The sequence below is a fragment of the Ctenopharyngodon idella genome, chromosome 20, assembly GCF_019924925.1.
Source record: "Ctenopharyngodon idella isolate HZGC_01 chromosome 20, HZGC01, whole genome shotgun sequence".
Lineage (NCBI taxonomy): Eukaryota > Metazoa > Chordata > Actinopteri > Cypriniformes > Xenocyprididae > Ctenopharyngodon > Ctenopharyngodon idella.
The window spans coordinates 27,134,160-27,153,840 of NC_067239.1; the positions used below are offsets into that span (position 1 = coordinate 27,134,160).

At 37.6% G+C, this 19,681-nt stretch overlaps 2 protein-coding genes across 2 annotated transcripts; one reads left to right on the forward strand and one right to left on the reverse strand.

Moving 5' to 3' along the window:
* The first annotated feature begins 910 nt into the window (after positions 1-910).
* slc22a2 (solute carrier family 22 member 2) lies at positions 911-10,403 on the forward strand. Its single transcript, XM_051876085.1, has 11 exons — positions 911-1,414; positions 1,509-1,612; positions 5,036-5,190; positions 5,386-5,554; positions 6,565-6,679; positions 6,764-6,867; positions 6,937-7,151; positions 7,238-7,346; positions 8,537-8,649; positions 9,595-9,694; positions 9,772-10,403. The coding sequence occupies exons 1-11, from the start codon at positions 998-1,000 to the stop codon at positions 9,857-9,859; spliced, it is 1,689 nt and encodes a 562-aa protein (XP_051732045.1). The 5' UTR covers positions 911-997; the 3' UTR covers positions 9,860-10,403.
* plg (plasminogen) lies at positions 10,404-19,401 on the reverse strand. The gene is made up of 20 exons (XM_051876083.1): positions 19,256-19,401; positions 19,077-19,106; positions 18,661-18,787; positions 18,417-18,523; positions 17,324-17,438; positions 17,067-17,206; positions 16,421-16,541; positions 16,224-16,342; positions 15,976-16,138; positions 15,366-15,490; positions 15,077-15,233; positions 14,801-14,997; positions 14,551-14,699; positions 14,376-14,469; positions 14,139-14,253; positions 13,972-14,046; positions 13,532-13,672; positions 13,046-13,152; positions 12,769-12,914; positions 10,404-10,857 (listed from the first exon to the last, which is right to left on the reverse strand). The coding sequence occupies exons 1-20, from the start codon at positions 19,302-19,304 to the stop codon at positions 10,696-10,698; spliced, it is 2,439 nt and encodes an 812-aa protein (XP_051732043.1). The 5' UTR covers positions 19,305-19,401; the 3' UTR covers positions 10,404-10,695.
* Positions 19,402-19,681: the final 280 nt, after the last annotated feature.

Genomic DNA, 19,681 nt, shown 5'->3' on the forward strand with positions numbered 1-19,681 from the left:
TCACATGAACTGTTTTAAATATGTCTTTAGTTCCTTTCTGGGCATCTGAAAGTGTTAATTATCTTGCCGTCAATAGAGGCCTCACTGAGACATCAGATTTCATCAAAAATATCTTAATTTGAGTTCTGAAGATGAACGAAGGTCTTACGGGTGTGGAACGACATGAGGGTGAGTAATTAATGACAGAATTTTTTTGGGGTGAACTAACCCTTTAATTTAACTTGAACTTATTTCAGTTAATTGCCATAGCAACATTTCTAATATTAGTTTGTTTTTCATCTAATATTGAATAAGATATACTATTTATTTTATATCAGGTTTTTTTTTTATATTTTCAGTTTTCATTATAATTTATAGTAATTTTGTTTTGTGCTTTTGTCATTTGTGTGCTTTATTCTACTATTTAGGTTTCGTTTTAATTTTTATCACAGTTTTAGTTCAGGTTTAGTTTATTTCCAGTTAGTAATTTTAGTGCTTCAGCTTGAACTTTTTTCATTTAGTTGTCAATGCAACATTTCTAATGTTTGTTTAGTTAGAGTTTTTCATCTAATATTTAGCTATATTTCAATTAACAATTTTTAAAAAGTTTGTTGACAATAAACTGCTTTATAAACATGGTGAATTTGAAGCAAGATTAGGCTTTAAGTGGAAAAAAGTGCCACTTTTTCCTCTCATTGGAAATAGGGGGAAATAAAATAGAGATTCAGGGTTTAGTTAAATTAGTAATGGTTCAGTAAGTAGTCTTTGGCACTTGCTGAATAGAAATTATACAGTGACAAATTGCACAACAGGCTTCAGATGTCACTGGGGTTAAATTCTAACTTTGTGGCCCCCGTCCCATCTCAGCATGTAATTGGTCAGTCACAGCACGAATATATCGAGTTTCAACCTCCTCTGGACTTTTGGTCAACCAGCTGTGGGTAAATACTGTGTGCCTCAGCTTAACAGACCTCTTTCTAAAGCTGCGGACTCCTCCACTGCCAGGCGTACATTGACCATGACCACTTTCGAAGACATCTTAGAGGAGGCCGGGCCATTCGGTCGGTGCCAAATGCGAATTTTTTCCATTTTCTGTTTGGTCTCCGTACCGTTTTCTTTCGTCTATGTGGGGATTGTGTTCCAGGGTTTCACCCCAGAGCATTGGTGCCATGACCCGGGCGTCAGTGAGATCCGGGAGAGATGCGGCTGGAGCCTTCAAGATGCACGCAGGGCCACTGTACCCCTGATAAACGGCTCCGCAGGGGTGACGTACAGTCAGTGTGAGAGAATCGACATGGACTGGAACGCCACCGATCTTACCTGTGACAATCCAGAAAGTGACTTTGTCCAGGCTCAGCTCTCTACGCTGCCTAAGACTGGCTGTACAAATGGCTGGGAGTACGACTATGAAGGAAGACAATCCTTCGTCACTGAGGTGAGTGGTGGTGGGATCACAAAACAAGACTTCTTTTAGTAATAATTGTGTGAATGAAAAGAACAAAATGTCTTATGAGACCCGTGTGTTGCAGTTCGATCTAGTGTGTGCAGACTCCTGGTATGTTGACATGTTCCAGGCCACGCTCAGTGTTGGTTTCTTAGTGGGCAGCATTGCAATTGGATACATGGCAGACAAGTATGGCAGACAACTCCTTTTTTTTTCACCATAACATGGGTCCATTTTGGGGTTTTAATCAGTCTTTCTTGACTTGGATAAAAAATATCTAAAGCTCCTTAAACAAGATAAATTTTCTTGATAAGCAACATTATTAAGCAGCATAAGATAGACTAGTTTCATAACTGCACTGGCAGATTTTTTCACCTGTTTTTTTTATTTTTTTATATCTTGTTTATATTTAAAATGTGTGGGGGGGGAATTCACACTGTGCTTAACGCCGGGTTATCGACGTTCTAAACACCGCTTTTAACCCCGGGTAAACGAACGTTTCACACTCTTAATTTATTAGCGGGTAATGAAACCGCATTGCGGTGCCAAACTTGTACAGTGTGAAACGATGAGGTGTTAGAATGTTACAGTTAGACGCTTAGCATCGGATAACCAATAGCGTATTCACATGCTTTAGACAGTCGCAGAAACAAACAATAAATTCAACATTTGAGAGGAAAAATGTCAAATGCTGACAGAGTACACGACAATTTGAGTGAAAAAGAGACCGTTTCATTCTTACCTTTATAGTCCAAAATGTCCATTCAGCATGAACTCGATAGTCAAGTCACCTTTATTTATATAGCGCTTTTTACAATGTAGATTGTGTCAAAGCAGCTTTACATTGATAACTGGTACATTGTTTGGCTGCACAGCAGCTCTTAAAGAATAGTGTCAATGCAGGCAGATCAAAGCACTGTTGAATATCAAATGTCAAGTCAAGTGTCCCCAACTAAGCAAGCCAGGGGCGACAGCGGCAAGGAACCCAAACTCCATCAGGTGACATCAGGTGGCAGACAAGTGGCAAATTGGTGTTAAAATGGAGAAAAAAACCTTGGGAGAAACCAGGCTTAGTCGGGGTGCCAGTTGTCCTCTGGCCAACAGTGCTTTGTTACAATTCAGGTTGCTATCATAAGTCCATGATAGTAGTACAATGCTAGAGCTATGTAAAGAGGTCGTGCTGCGTTTATCCAATCAATGACACTGACACCGCAAATATGCAAATAAGAACGTTAACTCAGGGTTTAAACGTCCGCTTTATAAATACCCAGGATTAATTGTCAACCCCGGGTAAATTATGAGCAGTGTGAAACGTGAAGCAAGATAACCCAGGATACCCGGGGTTTAGAATGGCCCAGGGTTAACTATTGCAAGTGTGAAAAGCCCTCAAGAGAGATAACTATAACGATAAAGATGTTGTTCTAAAAATCGTTCTAAATATAAAAGAATAGCAGAGTCCACACCACAACTACAACGATACGGCACAGAGGAACGATATCGTTGCAATCACTCTCAGAATTATTATTTTTTTTTAATGAGGCACGTTCAAGCTCAAACCGGTGCGCAATGTTTTGCTATGGTTTCCGGGTTGAACGACATGTTTCCTGGAAACGGTGTGCAACGGGTTTGAGATACGTTTTCTCTTGTTTGGTGGGTGTGTCAAAAATGTCAGCCCAATCAGTATCAACATGCATATAAACCACGTAGTATTAAAGAAACAGCTCGTAAATGTAATTAACATCAAAATAAATTCACAAGAGCAAGTATATTGTTCGCACATGTTTATTTACATTTATGGCAAAATAACTTAAATAATAAGAGCACAAGTATAGATCTGGAACTTCTTTAAGTCTGTCTAAATATCATTTAGTAATTGCAATGTCTTCTGGTTCATATCCTTTCTTTAGGAAGGTGTGCTAGACACTGATTAATGTAACATAAAAATACTAATATATTTTGCTATTGTATTGTGGAGTGATACTATCATAAACTTTCATAAACATAAAGGCAAATGTTGGATCACAATAATTAGGAACCACAGTTTCCACAAATCCCTTCACTCGATTGGGATGTTCTCTTTTATTCTGGACGGCAAGGGCATTGACTGTAACATCGAGCGCATTTTGCAGTATTAAACACGTATTTATACCGACTTCATCAGGCTCCGAAAATTCTTCAAAAAGAATGCAAAGAATGGCCTTCTCAGCTGCCATAGTTGCAACTCTTGCATCATCAGAATGGGGTGTTCAACCAGAGATCGTATTATTATAGGGAGATAAGAGGGTCTGTATCTCTTACCATTGGAGAAAGCGTAGCGGCTAACTTAATCACGTGCGGCACCTCTCAGCCTATCATGTAATGGCAGTGACATCAGTCGCAACATTCCCTAGTCTGCCTTCTCTTGAAAAAATACATTTTTATCAAGTTAAAATCTACATATAGTTCCCAAAGAAAGTATTGTTTAGTGTAAAACATGCTGAAGATTAGCAAACAGGCTGTCCATTAATTAGATGATTAGCTATTTCCCAACAAAACTGTTTAATCAGCATAGTGAAGCCTCTCATTCATTAACATCCACTCAAAAAACGGCCTTCTCTGGTCTCCTTCTCTGCGTACCGCCGGGGGCGGGGCGTTAGCATTAGCCTTACGCTTTATTGGCTAAATATTGCAGGCTTGCCTTGCAGTGGCTTTGGTTCAACACACCACCGTTTCCGTTTAAAAAACGTTTTGCAACGTTTTGTCTGGGCTGAACGTAGCCCTGATGAACGATAAATCATTAACAGCCAATCAGAATCATCCTGCTTTAAGAGCTCGAACATTTAAAGCGACAGACGACAAATCTGCAGCACGTGCTTGGAAAAAACAGAACGATATCGTCAGTTGGTGTGGATGCTAGTTAATATTGTTATAGTTATCTTTATGGTTATAGTTCTTGGTGTTAAAGGGCCTTTAATATGATATGCTGTGTTGCTTCTTCAGTAAATTTATTGTGTTTCAAGGATTTTTTTTTTTTCAATTCAATGCAATCAAGATTCATACACTAAAGTTCAAAAGTTTAGTTCAGTATGATTTTTTTTTTTTAAATAAATTAATTTATTCTGCAGTTATGCATTAAATTGATCAAAAGTGACATTAAAGACATTGATAATGTTACAGAAAACAACAATCCTAAAAAAACAAATGTATCAGTTTCCACAAGAACAATTAAGTAGCAGCACAACATCAAAAATAAGAAGAAATGTTTCTTGAGCAATAAATCAGCATATTAGAATGATTTCTGAAGGATCATGTGACACTGAAGACTGGAGTGATGATGCTGAAAATTCAGCTTTGCCAGCTCAGGAATAAATTACATTTTAAAAATGATTTAAAAAAAAAAAGTAGTAATATTTCACAATTTGTTATAATGTATTTTTTAACAAATAAATGCGGCCTTGGTGAGCATAAGAGACTTCTCTTAAAAACATGAAAATGCCTTACCGACCTCAAACTTTTGAGCGGTAGTGTAAACGTTATCAAGCAGTCTACAAAATGAAAACCAAATATTTTTTATTGGCAACATGAATATTTAAGTAACCATCGAATTGATATGTTCTTGCTTTTTTCTTTCAGATATGGTAGAATGAAGAGTTTCCTCATGACCAACTTCTTCATCGGAGTAACAGGGATTCTGGTGGCCACGTCTCCTAATTACATCGCCCTGCTGGTGTTCAGAGTTCTCTTTGGCTTTGGAGTGAAGGGCGGCTGGATGGCTGGATACGTGCTAAGTAAAAACATTTTTCAGTTTTAATCACACTTAAATGAAATATGTTTGTGTGTACAACTAATTGTACTTTCATAGTGATGGTCTAACAGTGATCGGATCAGTGAGTCTAGCTGCAGTGTTCTTGCATTAAATGTTTTCCACAGTATTGGGATTCTTGATATCCTCATATCCAATAACTCTTATTTCCTGGCTGCAGTCACAGAGCTGGTTGGGGTGGAATACAGGAGAACGGTGGGAGTGACCTATCAGATGCTCTTCAGCATGGGCATTCTCATCCTTCCTCTCTTAGCTTACTTCATAACAAACTGGCGCTGGCTACAGGTGGTCTTCACCATACCTTACATCTGTTTCCTGACTTACTATTGGTAAGAGCCTGTACATAGGTGCATTACGTGTAATACAGGTAGTCTTCAGAAGGCTGCAACTAAATGATTGTGTTTTCCAGATTTATTAGCTTGATTGTGTGCAATATAAATATGTTACAATACAAATACTGTTGTATTTTACCCAGAACTTTTTATAGCACATATCTTCAAGATACACTACCATTCAAAAGTTTGGGTAACATTCAAAACGTTTAAAAGTCAGTAAAATTTTTTTGAAAAGAGTTTAATACTTTTATTCAGCAAGGACTCATTAAATTGATCAAAAGTGACAGTAAAGGCATTTTTAATGTGAATTATATTTAAATAAATGCTGTTCTTTCAAACTTTCTATTCATCAAAGAATCCTGAAAAAAAATGTATCATGGTTTCCACAAAAAATATTAAGCAGCACAACTGTTTTCAACATTGAAAATAATAAGAAATGTTTCTTGAAATGTTCAGCATATTTTCTGAAGGATCATGTGACACTGAAGACTGGAGTAATGATGCTGAAAATTCAGCTTTACCATTTTTACAATATATTAAAATGGAAAATTTATTTTAAATTGTGATAAAAATTTCACAATATTACTGTTTTTACTGTATTTTGTGATCATATAAATGCAGCCTTGGTGAGCATAAGAGACTTATTTCTAAAACATTTTAAAAATTCTTACCAACCCAACTTTTAAAAGCTAGTGTATATTTTTGTCGTGCATTTTCATCTAAAAATGTAATTTTTAGAGCTTTTGGTCATGTAATTCAAATGCAATTTTCCAAATGTCGTGCTCTTCAACAGATGAACATTACACTGTAACATTTTAACATTATTATTATTATTATTATTATTATTATTCTCTTCAAACTATATCTAACGACATGTCTGGTTTCTGGATGAACGCAAAGAACAAACTTGAGCAGGGTTTTCATTCAGGATACTGTATTTGCATGTAGTTAAATATTTTCAGATAAATGTAGCCATGTTGCATTATTTAAATACACTTTTTCAGGTTTATCCCCGAATCACCAAGATGGCTCCTCAGCCAAAACAAGAGAACCGAAGCACTGGAGATCATAAAAATGATAGCCAAAGAGAACAAGAAGACACTGTCCAAGAATATTGAGGTACAAAATATACACATTAATGAAGAGCATAAATTTAATACAAAATGCCCAAATGTCTCTTAAATGTCCAAATTCATCCATCAGACACTACAGATTGAAAACACAGAATCTGCCTCAACTGCTTCTTTCATGGACCTGTTCAGAACTTCCAAACTGAGAACATACACGTTCATCCTGAGTTTCAATTGGTACGTCAGATCCTAAACACCACATTAAGGGCATTGGGGCGAACATTTATCAGTAACCTCTTGTCGCAGGTTCACCAGTGCTGTGGTTTACCAGGGTCTCATTATGAGACTAGGAATCCTCGGAGGAAACGTGTATGTGGACTTCCTCATATCTGGAATCGTGGAATTGCCAGCAGCTTTCCTCATCCTCCTCACTATTGAGCGGATCGGACGGCGGCTTCCATTTGCAACTGCGAATATCGTGGCAGGGGTGGCTTGCTTAACCACAGCATTCATCCCAGATAGTGTGTTACCATTTGTAGTTGTAGTTAAAATTGACTGAAAAATGAAGATATATGTATGGTTACTTCAAATTTTGTATCTTCTACAGGTATGTTCTGGTTAAAAAGTGCTGTTGCTTGTGTTGGAAGGCTGGGCATCACTATGGCTTTTGAAATGGTAGTGTTTGTGAATACTGAACTATATCCCACTGTTATCAGGTGAGTTATATTGCAGAGTGACCGGGTTTACCCTTTATTACGCATCGCAGGTTATATATAAAGTGAAGAATCAGCAGTGCTGGGTAGTAACTGATTACATGTATCTGGATTATGTAATCAGATTCCAAAAATGTAGTCTGTAATTGAGCCTTCGCCAGGAGTTTGAGTGACAGGCGATCTAACCAATCATAACGCCGAATCTGCCATTTTGTCCGACAAAGCAGTCAGGGGAGATTAGCAGATTAATGTAGGCGGACTTGAACTTGAAAAATGGTGTGTACTGACGTCTTTCCGCGATTGAAACAGTATTCTTTATGATGTTCAATCATGTTTATTTGATGCTATAAATTAACTAACTTAGTAGGAAGACATGATCGGTTCACGAGCCGCTTGAGCTGAGGGCGCTGCAGCGATCTGTCACGACACATTAAAGAGCCACAAAACGGTATTTATTGTTAATTTAAAATCTGAGACTTTTTTTCATATCAAAAGTAACCTGCTCTGTGTTGTCTGTCGACGCGTTGTCAATGTCCTCTCTGCTCCGCGATGTATTTTTCACTGTGAGAACATAATGTGTGGCGAGAAATCGGCATGGCTTGCCGGACATAGCAACAGTAACTAAAGGGGGCGGGTCTTTGCGAACGGTCAATTAGGCCTACATTATATTACATTTTAAAATGCTCATAATCAGATCACAGTTACTTTATTATAGATTACATATTATTCACACAATGTCAGTAAATGATCTTTTATTACATTTTATTCTCTTAACATTTCCTTTCTAAAAAAATCGTATTGTGTGTTATACCATTTAGCTTTGACTATATTCACAATTTAGAAAGTCATGTAAATAAATTTGTGATGCTTCTAAATTTGGGGACAAAAGCACCTCTCATTTACCCCATGTATGAGATGAAAAATTATGCAAGTTAGGCTACTAAACACTGCTGATACTGTATATACTATTTGTTCATGTAATGCAGGAATTCCCAAACTTTTTTTGTCAGACAAACCCCTTTGAACTAAAATATTTACTTGGAGACCCCCCTGAGATTTTAAACAAGTTAGGTCAAAAGTAATATAAAAGTAATCAAAAGTTAGTCTGAATACATTACCTAAAATGAGTAATCTAGATTACGTTACTAACTGTGGTCAGTAATGCTACTGTATATGATGTTGTTTGGCTTCAGAAATCTGGGTGTATCGGTCTGCTCCACGATGTGTGACATTGGAGGGATTATAGCACCGTTCCTGCTCTACAGGCTTGCTGTCATCTGGCTAGAACTACCTCTTATAATTTTCGGTACAAAAGCAAATGTTCATTTTACATACAATCAAACAGTTGTTTGTGTTGGCAGATAAGGACATCAAATGTAACTAATTACTTTCAAGATGCAGGAAAATGACATCCTGACAGCTGATTAGCTGATTGCACCACAAGAACACAAAACACTTCACTAGAAACTATTGAGGTGAGACGTTAAAGGGATAGTTCACCCAAAAATTAAAACTGTCATCATTTACTCCCCCTCAAGTTGTTCTAAACCTGTATGAGTTTCTTTGTTCTGTTTAACACAAAAGAAGATATTTTGAAGAATGTGCGTAACCAAACAGTTGATGGTCCTCATTGACTTCCATAATATGAAAAAAAAAAATAATAATAATAATAATGCTATGGAAATCAACGGGGATAAGAAACCATTGTTTCATTACCAACATTCTTCAAAATATCTTCTTTTGTATTTAATAGAACAAAGAAACTCATACAGGTTTAGAACAGAATTTTTCATTTTTGGGTTAACTATCACTTTAAAGGCAGCAGGGGAAAACATAAGTCAATTTCAGGCTTTTAACAGACCTACCAAAAAAAATTGGGTTCTAACAAAACAAGTATATATTATTGTTTTTGTTCCCTGCATGGTGTAGTTACAGCATCTACCACCAGGGGATAGTAGGGTCATGCTGACCAGGCAAACCTTGACCCCCCCCCCCAATGTTTTGTTTATTAAAAAATCAAATTATGTATTTTTGCAGAGTTTGAACCCATGTCCCCTTAGAATGCTACACAGAAACTGTACCACTAGTATTTTCTATTAAGAACTACTATTAAAAGTGTGTTCTTTTGGTCATAACTTTCACTAGTGCCCTGTCAAAAATAAATGCATGACACCCCTGGCCAAAGTAACGTGATGTTGAGCATGTACTAGTTCCAGTGTGAGGTCAGTGAAGTAAATGTTCACTCTCACAGGTGCTCTTGCGTTTGTGGCTGGTGGACTGGTTCTTCTGTTACCTGAAACCAAAGGTGTGCCTCTTCCAGAAACCATTGATGACATTGAATGTCCAAACAGGTGAGGTTTTACTCTCTTCACTATGGTAACATTTGTCACCTTGAACCTCTCTTCACAAATGTGAACTGTATGTGCAGAAACAAAGAAAACCATCTGAAGAGTCAACAGCTACAGAATTTGCTGCCCTCGGATGTGACATCAAACAAAGACGTTACAGCAGTCTGAGACAGAATACAGCAACCTCCTTAACTGTGTTATGTGATGCTGCTTATCACTTCTCCTTTGAGGATTTAATCAAAATTATACAAACTGAAATCCATTTCTCATTAATCAACAAGTTTTGTAATTCCAAAAGTTAATGAACAATTAAAATATGAATTTGATTTAGTAATCGAGCTGAGAAAGTTATATAATATATATGTATATAAATAAAATATGTAGCAATCTAATCAAAGGACCGATGACTTTCCACAGCTGTGGAGACCCAGATGTAATTATTGTTTGTCATTAACTGTAGTTATTGTATTTTTTTTATATAAGATAGTTAATATTTTGATTTTACTTTTTTTTTTTTTTTTAATTCATGTTTTTGACAAAAATAACTCCCTATAAAAATATCTTTATATATATTTTAAAATGTTGGCTTAAATTATTCATGATAACAGTAAATGTTATTGCACTTATTTGTTCAGTCACTTTTACTAGGGTTTGAACATTAACAGCAAAACTGTTTTTATGGTGGAGCACAAATAAAGAGACTTTCTCCAAAGATGTTTGCCATCGCTTTAATGTAGGAAAACATATATTTTTAAATCAGATCTGATTACATTTTTAGTGCTTTGAAGAGTTCTATAATAAAACATGTTTAATGGGGACTGCCTCAAACTGGAACACATCCGGCGTGTGCATATAACCGTACAGACTGACAGTGGGCTTGACCGTTTGTAAAACTGAACTTCTGAACAGGGTCTTTAAAACAGCTTATGCATCAATAAAATTTCATTACTTTGAGTTGTTCACTTAAATTCCATTGCACATCATTGGACTTATCTGACTAATTCTCAGATTGGTTTAATATGGCTTTCTATCCAGTCGACAAACTTGGAGACGCGGGTATACACTCCAGGTTTCATGGCATTAGCACAGCCGAGACCCCATGATGTCACTCCCTGAAGGACGAAGGTGTTCTGTGCGTAGCAGACAAGAGGCCCACCACTGTCACCCTGAATGAGTGTGAGGAACACATCACAATTTAAGTTGTTATTCATTTAAAATCTTTCCCTCTGCTGTAAGTCTCAAATCTCATTTGTGTAAGAAAGTAATAAAGGGTTGGAACAACATGGAGGTGAGTAAATGATTATAGTAAAATATTGAATTTTTGGGTGAACTATTCCTTTAAATGCACAATTCACATTGATTTGTACAGCGCTTTTCACCATACATATTATTTCAAAGCAGCTTCACATAAAATGCATGTTCTACATTACAATTAAGGGTAATCTGTTATCAGGTGACTGTGTCAAAGTAACGTCCATATTGCAGAAATGTACAGTTCTAAGACAATACAGATCATGCAGTTAGTTAACTTTCCCCCGGTTTCACAGACAAGGCTTAAGCTATTCCCTGACTAAAATGCATGTTTGAGCTGTTTTAACTGAAAGTAACTTGCACTGACATAACATAAAATATGTTAGAGCCATTGTTTTGTCTCAAGATGCTCACCAGTAATGTTTTTTTCTAGTGTACGTTTATAAAAGCTACTTAAATATCCTAATTGAACTAAGGCTTAGGCTAAGCCCCGTCTGTGAAACCGGGCCATTATGTACTAAGTTAAGCAAAAACAAGGAGCATGTTAAAGCAATGATTAATTAATGTAGGCCTATGGAAAATTTGGCATGGAAAATCAGTGGCTCTGTTCCAAACCCAAAGCATGCTACACAAATAGTGCTCCTCACATGAAGTACTTGAGACTCAAAACCCTAATATTGCAATAGTGAGATATTGGTATGTTGCTAAGCTAATTGCATTTACATGCACCCTCATAATGCGATTATAATAGGATTTTGGCAATATTGCGATTAAACTTTACCTCATGTAAACAAAACTTCTATGAAAGTAATTCGATTAAGCTCAATTTAGGCATAATCACATTAAACTAGGTGGTGTAACGTTACGCCGATTTTAATCGCAATAAACAGCTATGTAAACACCTTCGCATTATTCCCGCTCTGACCAAAATGCGCATGTGCTCGGACATATAAGGATGCCCTGTGTTGTTCACACAACTTCATGAATGAACTCCGTGACATTATTCTTACGTTTTCTCTTCAAAAAATCGCTAAACTCTGTCAACACAACTAACTGCGCAGAATCTGTACCGTATCTTCATCCAGACGGTGCGAAGAACACGACGGCAGCAAATTCGGCATTGCGATGTTCATCACGGCGCCAAATAATATCCAGTACGTCCATAAAATTTTTTAATTTGATGTGAGTAGATTAAAAATGGCCAGTAACATGCATACTGTGTGCCTGAGTGTGGTATAACCATACTTGTTAGGAATAATCAGAGTAATGTAAATTGCATGTAAACTGGAGTGAAGAGTTCTGCTCGTGTCATGTAAACATCTTGCTGCGATTAAGATCTTACTCTGATTATGAGAAATAATCGCATTATTGGTGCACATGTAAACGTAGTGGTACATGCAAGTATTTGGTCATTTTCTTAATTTGATAGAACTATTGCTAACACTGTCATTGTTGCACGTTACATGTAGTTACTGTAGTAATAACTATAAATTATGCATAATTACATGCTATTAACCAAACCCTCATCCCAACCCTAGCTAACTCTATAGTAAGTACATGTAGTTAATTAAGTACTTAATTACACTGTAACACGGACACCTTAAAATAAGGTGTAACCAAACTATTTTATAACAGTATTTCAATGTTGAATAAAACAGTTTGTTTAATGTATTCTTGGATTGCTTTACCGGTGACAAATACTTGCAATTTGGCCAAATCAAGGCACTTTACAAGGCTACATCTGTTTGTATTCATAATTATTGCTAAAAATCAGAGCCAGTGAGGTGACTGAATCTAGAGACCCTAAATAGAGCAGGCTCCTTTACCTGGCAACTGTCAGTTCCACCTTCTATGTTTCCTGCACACATCTCATGCTCCTTCACGCGGCCATTCAGAAAAGATGCACGGTTGCAGACTTTGTTCTCAATTACAGGGAAGCCGGTTTCTTTCAGGAAACCTTCTCCACCGGTTCCTAGAAAACAGAAAGTCTTGAAATCATGAACACTGTGAAATCTTTAATTAATAATCAATCATGTTTATCGTGTCTAACAGATAATTGATAAAGAATCTATTTTGCTATACCTACTTGTTAAGGTGACCTACCCTGTGTCTCCCCCCAGCCTGTTACATAGCATTCAGTATTGCTTGGTACAATGTAGTCCTTTTCTGGTAGGCACGCAGGCAATACCTTATCGTTTATTAATGCAGGCCTAAAATCAAACAAAATCACGAGTTTGCCTTCTTAATGTCATTATAAATAAAATGAGGTTACAGTTTTAAAAGCCAGAACTGCATTTAACCACTAGTGTCACCAAATGGAATTGCAAAGATTGTGACTGTTTTCAATAGAGATTACTGAACACTATCTGCCATTACTCCAGCATACAGAAAATTCCATCTAAAACTTGTGCCATTGGTTGAGTCAGTGTTGGGGAATCAACTGTTGAATCACTCATACTTTTATCTGCATATTAAACTGGAATACGAGAAAGTATAAACATCTGAAACATTAAATACCAGATTCAGAGTGTTGTTTGAATTGCAATGGCAACAGTTGCACACATCAACGGTGGACAACAGAAGACTAACCTGTCCAACTTGAGAAGAGCGATGTCAGTTCCAGTTGGCCCCTTAATAATCTTAGAAACCTCTCGCTCCTGTTTGGATGCTTCACTTGCACGTTCTGTGTGGATTCCAAGGAAGATCTTGTAGGCAGATGGACTCTCAGACCTGCATAGTTGTACATACACATTAAACCATTTGCTGTATAAAAGCCCCATTAACAAGTTTTGTGGTTTTTATTCCATGTCTCTTTGGGGCTTTGAGGTCATCTATATGCTAGTGCAGTACATGGTTATCAACTCCAGTTCAGGGAATCCACAGACAATTAAAATGTACAGTGTTGTGGATCCCCAGAAGTGGAGTGAGATCCACTGAACTGTTGTACTTCTAAACATTGGCAAAATTCACAGTTTCAACCCTTTATTTGCATGTTTGTCTCCTCAAACAATTAAAAAAAAGTCACTTACCTCTCTAGGCAGTGGGCTGCAGTTAGGACCCACTGGGCATCAATTAGCGTTCCACCACAGAAATGGATTTTGGTTCTGGTATGACAGAATATAACAGTTAATAACTACAATAATATCTGGGCCTGGAAATGAGTACAGAGGAAGAGGAGGGTGGCTTGTTTGTATACCTGGTCCTAAGACTGATCTGCCAAGGCCAGGAGTGTGGTTTGGAAATACACCCCCCAACAATCCGGCCAAAGCACCGCTTAGGTTTTACTGAAGGTTGTCCGCATTTCAGGCTATCTGATTAGAAAGGAATACGCATGTCATGTATCTTACATAGCAAGGATAACAACAATTAGCATTTAGAAATTTCCTTGCCATTGGAGTCAAGTATTTCCAAGAGGAATATTAAGAACAGTTACCACAGTCTGGGATCTGACAGTAATCCCACTTCTTACTCCGATCCGTTGTATAGCACCAAGGTCCGTTCACATCACTGTCTGGGTTTCTGCATTGCTAATAGTGTAACCAAGTAAAAACTGTGTTAAAATGCCAGAATTTGCCCTAAAAAATGCTTGAAATTCTACATGGACCTACATTTGACTCTAGACCCTTGTCTGGGTGTGTTTCAGGGGTAAAACTGGCATGCTGATGGGGGCTCATAGAACTCCATGCTTGGCAGGTCACTCCCGTTAGAGTAGTGGATGTGGGACCCCGGTAACTTGCTCCGTTGCCAACCTTGCAATCTTGTAAAAAGAAACAAAGCACATAACTCACACCCTCCCTTAGATAATACTATAGTTCTCTTGATATTTAATCTAATCTGTTAGCTTGTAGGTGAATGAACCTATTTCTGGAGAAGTAGGTGGAGAAATAGATGGAGAAGCTGCAGCCGCTGATTGAACGGTAGGAGGCTCCCGTGAGCTGGGCTTGCTGTCACACCGCTCGATGTTGCAATACTCCCACCGAACCGTGGGATCTGTGGTGTAGCACCAAGGGGCTCTGTCACCATCTGGATTCCTGCACAGGTTCCTCCTCAGATCTCTGCATGATTGGTGAAATCAGAGGGGAAATCAGTGGACTCCAAATTTGCAACAGTTTAAGATTCAGTGTAGTATCTTACGCTTTAGGGAAATTCTGAGGTGTTTTGGAATGTCGATGAGGTTCCATGGATGTCCAGAACTGGCATTTCTTTCCACTGATGGTCTCTGACATGGCACCACGGTAGGAGGTTCCATCACCTTCGTAACATGCCTCACCCTCAGGGATCACCGGCTCCTCTAGGAATCACATATTTGTTATGCATGGCTCTTTCACCAGTTCTAGGGGCATATGAAGTAAAATACAAAGAAAGGACACCATAATCTACATTTAATGTGATATGGTTTTGTAATGACTCCTTCAAAACAGACCAGGTCTAGGTTGATCTCCACAACTTGGCACACTGCAGTACTCCCAGCGGGTCCCGGGATCTGTGGTGTAACACCATGGACTTCTTTCATTATCAGGGTTTCTGCAGTAGTTCTTATCAAGGCCTCTGGGATAAAAACAAACTTTAGTTCAATTCCCTGTGTAGTCACTATTCTGTATATGTATGGCATACTGGGGCAAGTAAAATTTCATACAGTAGCTTTGCCCTAAAGAATAAGACTTTGAAGAAGTCTGTCTGTTTGTTTCTTCTGGTTCAACTGTGTCAAATCATGCTCCTGGAGGGCCCTGTCCTGCAGATTTTAGCTCCAACACACTTGCCTGGAAGTTTCTAGCAATCCTAAAGACCTTTATTAGCTGGTTAATGTGTGCTAAAATGGGTTTGGAGCTCCTGGAGAGCCTGGTCCTGCAGAGATTAGTTCCAACCCTGATCAAACACTTGCCTGTTATTTTTTAAGTAATCTTGAACACCTTGATTAGCTGCTCTGAACAAAGGTGGTCCTCCATGTGTAGGGCTTGACACCACTGGATAATTAATCAAAACCTGAATGTCCCTCAAAACCAGTTCATCCAAACCATCATGTTGATGCTTACTTGCATGGGTAGTTCTCTGAAGTTCTGGAATGCTTCTGGGGACTTTGGGATGCCCAGTCTTGGCAAGTTTTTCCTGAGACGGTTACCGCAATGGTGCCCCTGTAGGAGCTACCTTCTCCACTTGTACAGGTAAGCTCTGGTACAATTGTGGGTGGTTCAGTTGCTACAAGAAAACATTGACCAATTAATGATGAACTAATCATTTGACACAAAACTTTGTGTTTCAGATTGACAAGAACATTGCTTACCGCATCGTGGAATGGAGCACGATTCCCAACGTTTGGATGGACTAGTGGTGAAGCACCAGGGCCTGGGCTCTCCATCGGGGTTCCTGCAATAGTTCTCTTCCAAGTACTTATCAGGAAGACTACAAAAGACAGACCATAGTTAAAATATGCACAAAATAGACTATATCCTCTTTGTGCTATAAATGATAATGTCTCACGCTGAAGGGATGTAACCGTGGTTGTGGGGTTTTTGAGAGTCCCAGCGTTGGCAGGTAAATCCACTCATAGTGGTGGAGATCTTGCCTCTGTAGTTTTCTCCACTGCACTGCATACATTCCTCTGGAGATATTAAAGAGCAGATTCAAGGGACAAATTCCAAACTGTTTTTGCACTCTTGTACATCCCTTCAAAAGGTTGCTCCAAATGAAAGTGAGCAACTGAATCCCTTCAAAAAAGGCTTTTCCACAAGGCCGTTATTGAAATGTACACATGGACGTTTCAAGCAACTCATTTTCTCCTTTATGATTACATGATTCTGTGTGGCACATCTTCTCTTCATTTTAAAGCCTAGGCTAATTATCATTGTTGTGATATTCCCATGGATTTAAATCCAGTTTTATCAAACACTGGACAAAGAGACCATATGCAAGTTGAAATACTGTAAATTTGGATTTATAGATGTTCAGAATATAGATGGATAAAGGATAAAGTGGTATTAATACTAGTAATGCTCTGCTCTCTTCAGAGTGTTCACTTCAAGTGCACTCCAGAGTAAGCAGGGCATAGTGAGGTTAACTTTTGCATGAGATTCCCACATTAGTATGATAGCCCACCAAGGTCTAGCAGTTTCTTTGCTAAATGTACCTGTGCAGTCTTGGATATCGCAGTGCTCCCATCGTTTCTCTGGATCTGTGGTGTAGCACCAGGGACCTCCCTTGTCTCCATCCGGGTTTCGACAAAAGTTGGACTCCAAGTCAGCTTTTGGATGTGTCTTTGGCGTTACGCTGTGGGAAGTTACTATTGAGGTTAATTAGCTGGCTTAACCACTGTAGTTTCTATATTCTGTAAGAAAGCTGTTTTCTTTTTTTACAGAATCACAAATGAAAAATTAAGACATATACTTTGGCACATGGGGGAAAGATGCCTCCCATCTCTGACACATTTTTCCTGATTTTGTCTTGGATTTTGTCCCTCTGTAGTCCATGCCAATGCCATTCACACATTCCAGTAAGTACTCTGTATGAAGGAATTCAATGCATTCATTACAACATGCTTAAAAACACATTCATTGTAGTTAAGCTAGTACACTCATGTCATCTGATGTTGATATCATACTGATGATGATGATGATGTATTAATTTCCTTATTGGTAGTTACTGTACATTCTTATGGTTTACAAGGGCAGATGTTCTCACTAGGTTTGTGGTTTGTGACACAAAAAATGGGAAAGATGCTAAATGCTAATACTGAAATGTGACCAAATAAGTGTGCATACCTTTAGTTAAGATGGCAAAAGAAACTGGCTCCCCATAACCAATCTATTGATGTCAACATATGGTAAAACAAGCTCTATAGTATTTTGGCCCAGTGTTTGTTCCATGCATTAGCCAAGCGTTAACCAATTAAATCACACTACTTCTGTTTATGCATTTAAACAATGGTCTATCTGCCTATGTCATCTTAATAATTTTCTACATTGATGGTCCTATGCAGTATGTGACTACATTTAAACATTTTTATGATAATTGTGGTAGTGTGTTGGATCACTACATGATATTAAAAGTAAAATCTGGGTCCTAAAGCAAAACTAGTTGAGAAACATTGATCTAAAGAATGATTGTTAAAACAACATCCATTAGGCATTTTTTGAGCCAACCAAAACTGAAACATGTCTCACTGTTTAACCTAGATAGTACTTGATACATTTGCTTTTTAAGGAGAAATCCCTCATCGGACAATAGATTTTCAGATAATCCTCTTTACTTTGTTTACTGACATGGACCAAACTACACTTCGATAAATCTGGATTATATATTAACTCAGGTAGACTTTTGAAAAAACAAGAAAAAGCGTAACCAGTGTTTTATAATTCATAATGTACTTAAAGCTAATTTAAAAGAGAGTAATGTAGGCTGAAGGTAATTCATACCATCATCTGCTTTTAAACTTTAAAATCTGTTAAGTGATAAAATAGATGGGGCTATAAAATCTTACCCTTTTTCTCATAGAGAGCAGCACTCATTCTTCGCAGTATCTGATCAGTTTTTGAGTTAGCAGGTAATGTTACGCAATCCTGATCTTTTTCAATGTACAAAAAGGACCTGCAAAGCATAAATACCCAGTATTTCAACATAATAAAGCAGAATAAAGCATGTGTCATTGCTTGTTAACATCAAATGAGTCTGCACTTGTGCTACACAATATATTTTGAGAGTTATAGTTATGGTCTGACTTGCACCTGCATGTAAAGGAAGTCTCTTTGTTGCACTTGACGGCACATTCTTCCACTGTTTTCACACTGTATTGAACTTTAGGCAGTTTCACTATCCAGGCCCCATCCGTTTTAATATATTCTTCCAGAACATCTGTAGAATGTAAAAAAGGGTGGCAAAAAGAGAAAGATGAGCTTCATCACAAACACGTTTATCGATGTTGATGAAGTAAGACTAATAGGTTCTGTGGACTATGCTATCCACCTACATTCTGTTAAATCAACAAAGCAAAACTATCCTAAACAAGAGCCCTTACCAACTGTATTACAGACTATTTCTAAAATATAAAGATCTAAAACTTGATCAACAGAACTCTTTGTATCAAAACATTAACTGAAAGAACTCATTTGCTATACATTTGCAGATGACTGGATTTTCTTACCTGTGCTTTGGGTCTGGCCCCTGAGGAAACCTGAAGGTAACACGATCATATTAATGATATACAGATAAATGAATGCTGTTAGTTATAGGTTTTACTCAGGTAATTTTATTTTGTTCATTTATAGATAGCAGAAATAGCCTAATAATTAAGGCACTATGAATAAATATCTGTTGGCTTACCTGTAAAAAGGAATAAACCTAGTAAAAGAACTGTTTTGTGAACCTTCATGTTGGGGCATTGACAGGCAGGGACTTTGAGAGGTTTTCAATCTTTTAAGCATGTCAGTACAACAAACATCATAGGGCCGTCACTCATCAGTCAATCATTGTCCTTACAAGGACATGGACTAGGTCAAATAGTGTTTGTCGATCAGAGTGTTTGAACCCACCGTTACTGTTTCTGATCACATGATTTATCAGAGCTGGACTTTTTTTTTTTTTTTCATATTTGATTAACATCATTGGTTTTATTTCACATTAAGATGGTTTGGTACTAAAATTGCATTGAGAAAAACTATGAAAAATAAAGTAGAGACAAAAGGATAAGTGGAGAAAGTCATCAATTATAAAGCAACTGATTAAAGAAAAACTAAAATATTGTTTCTT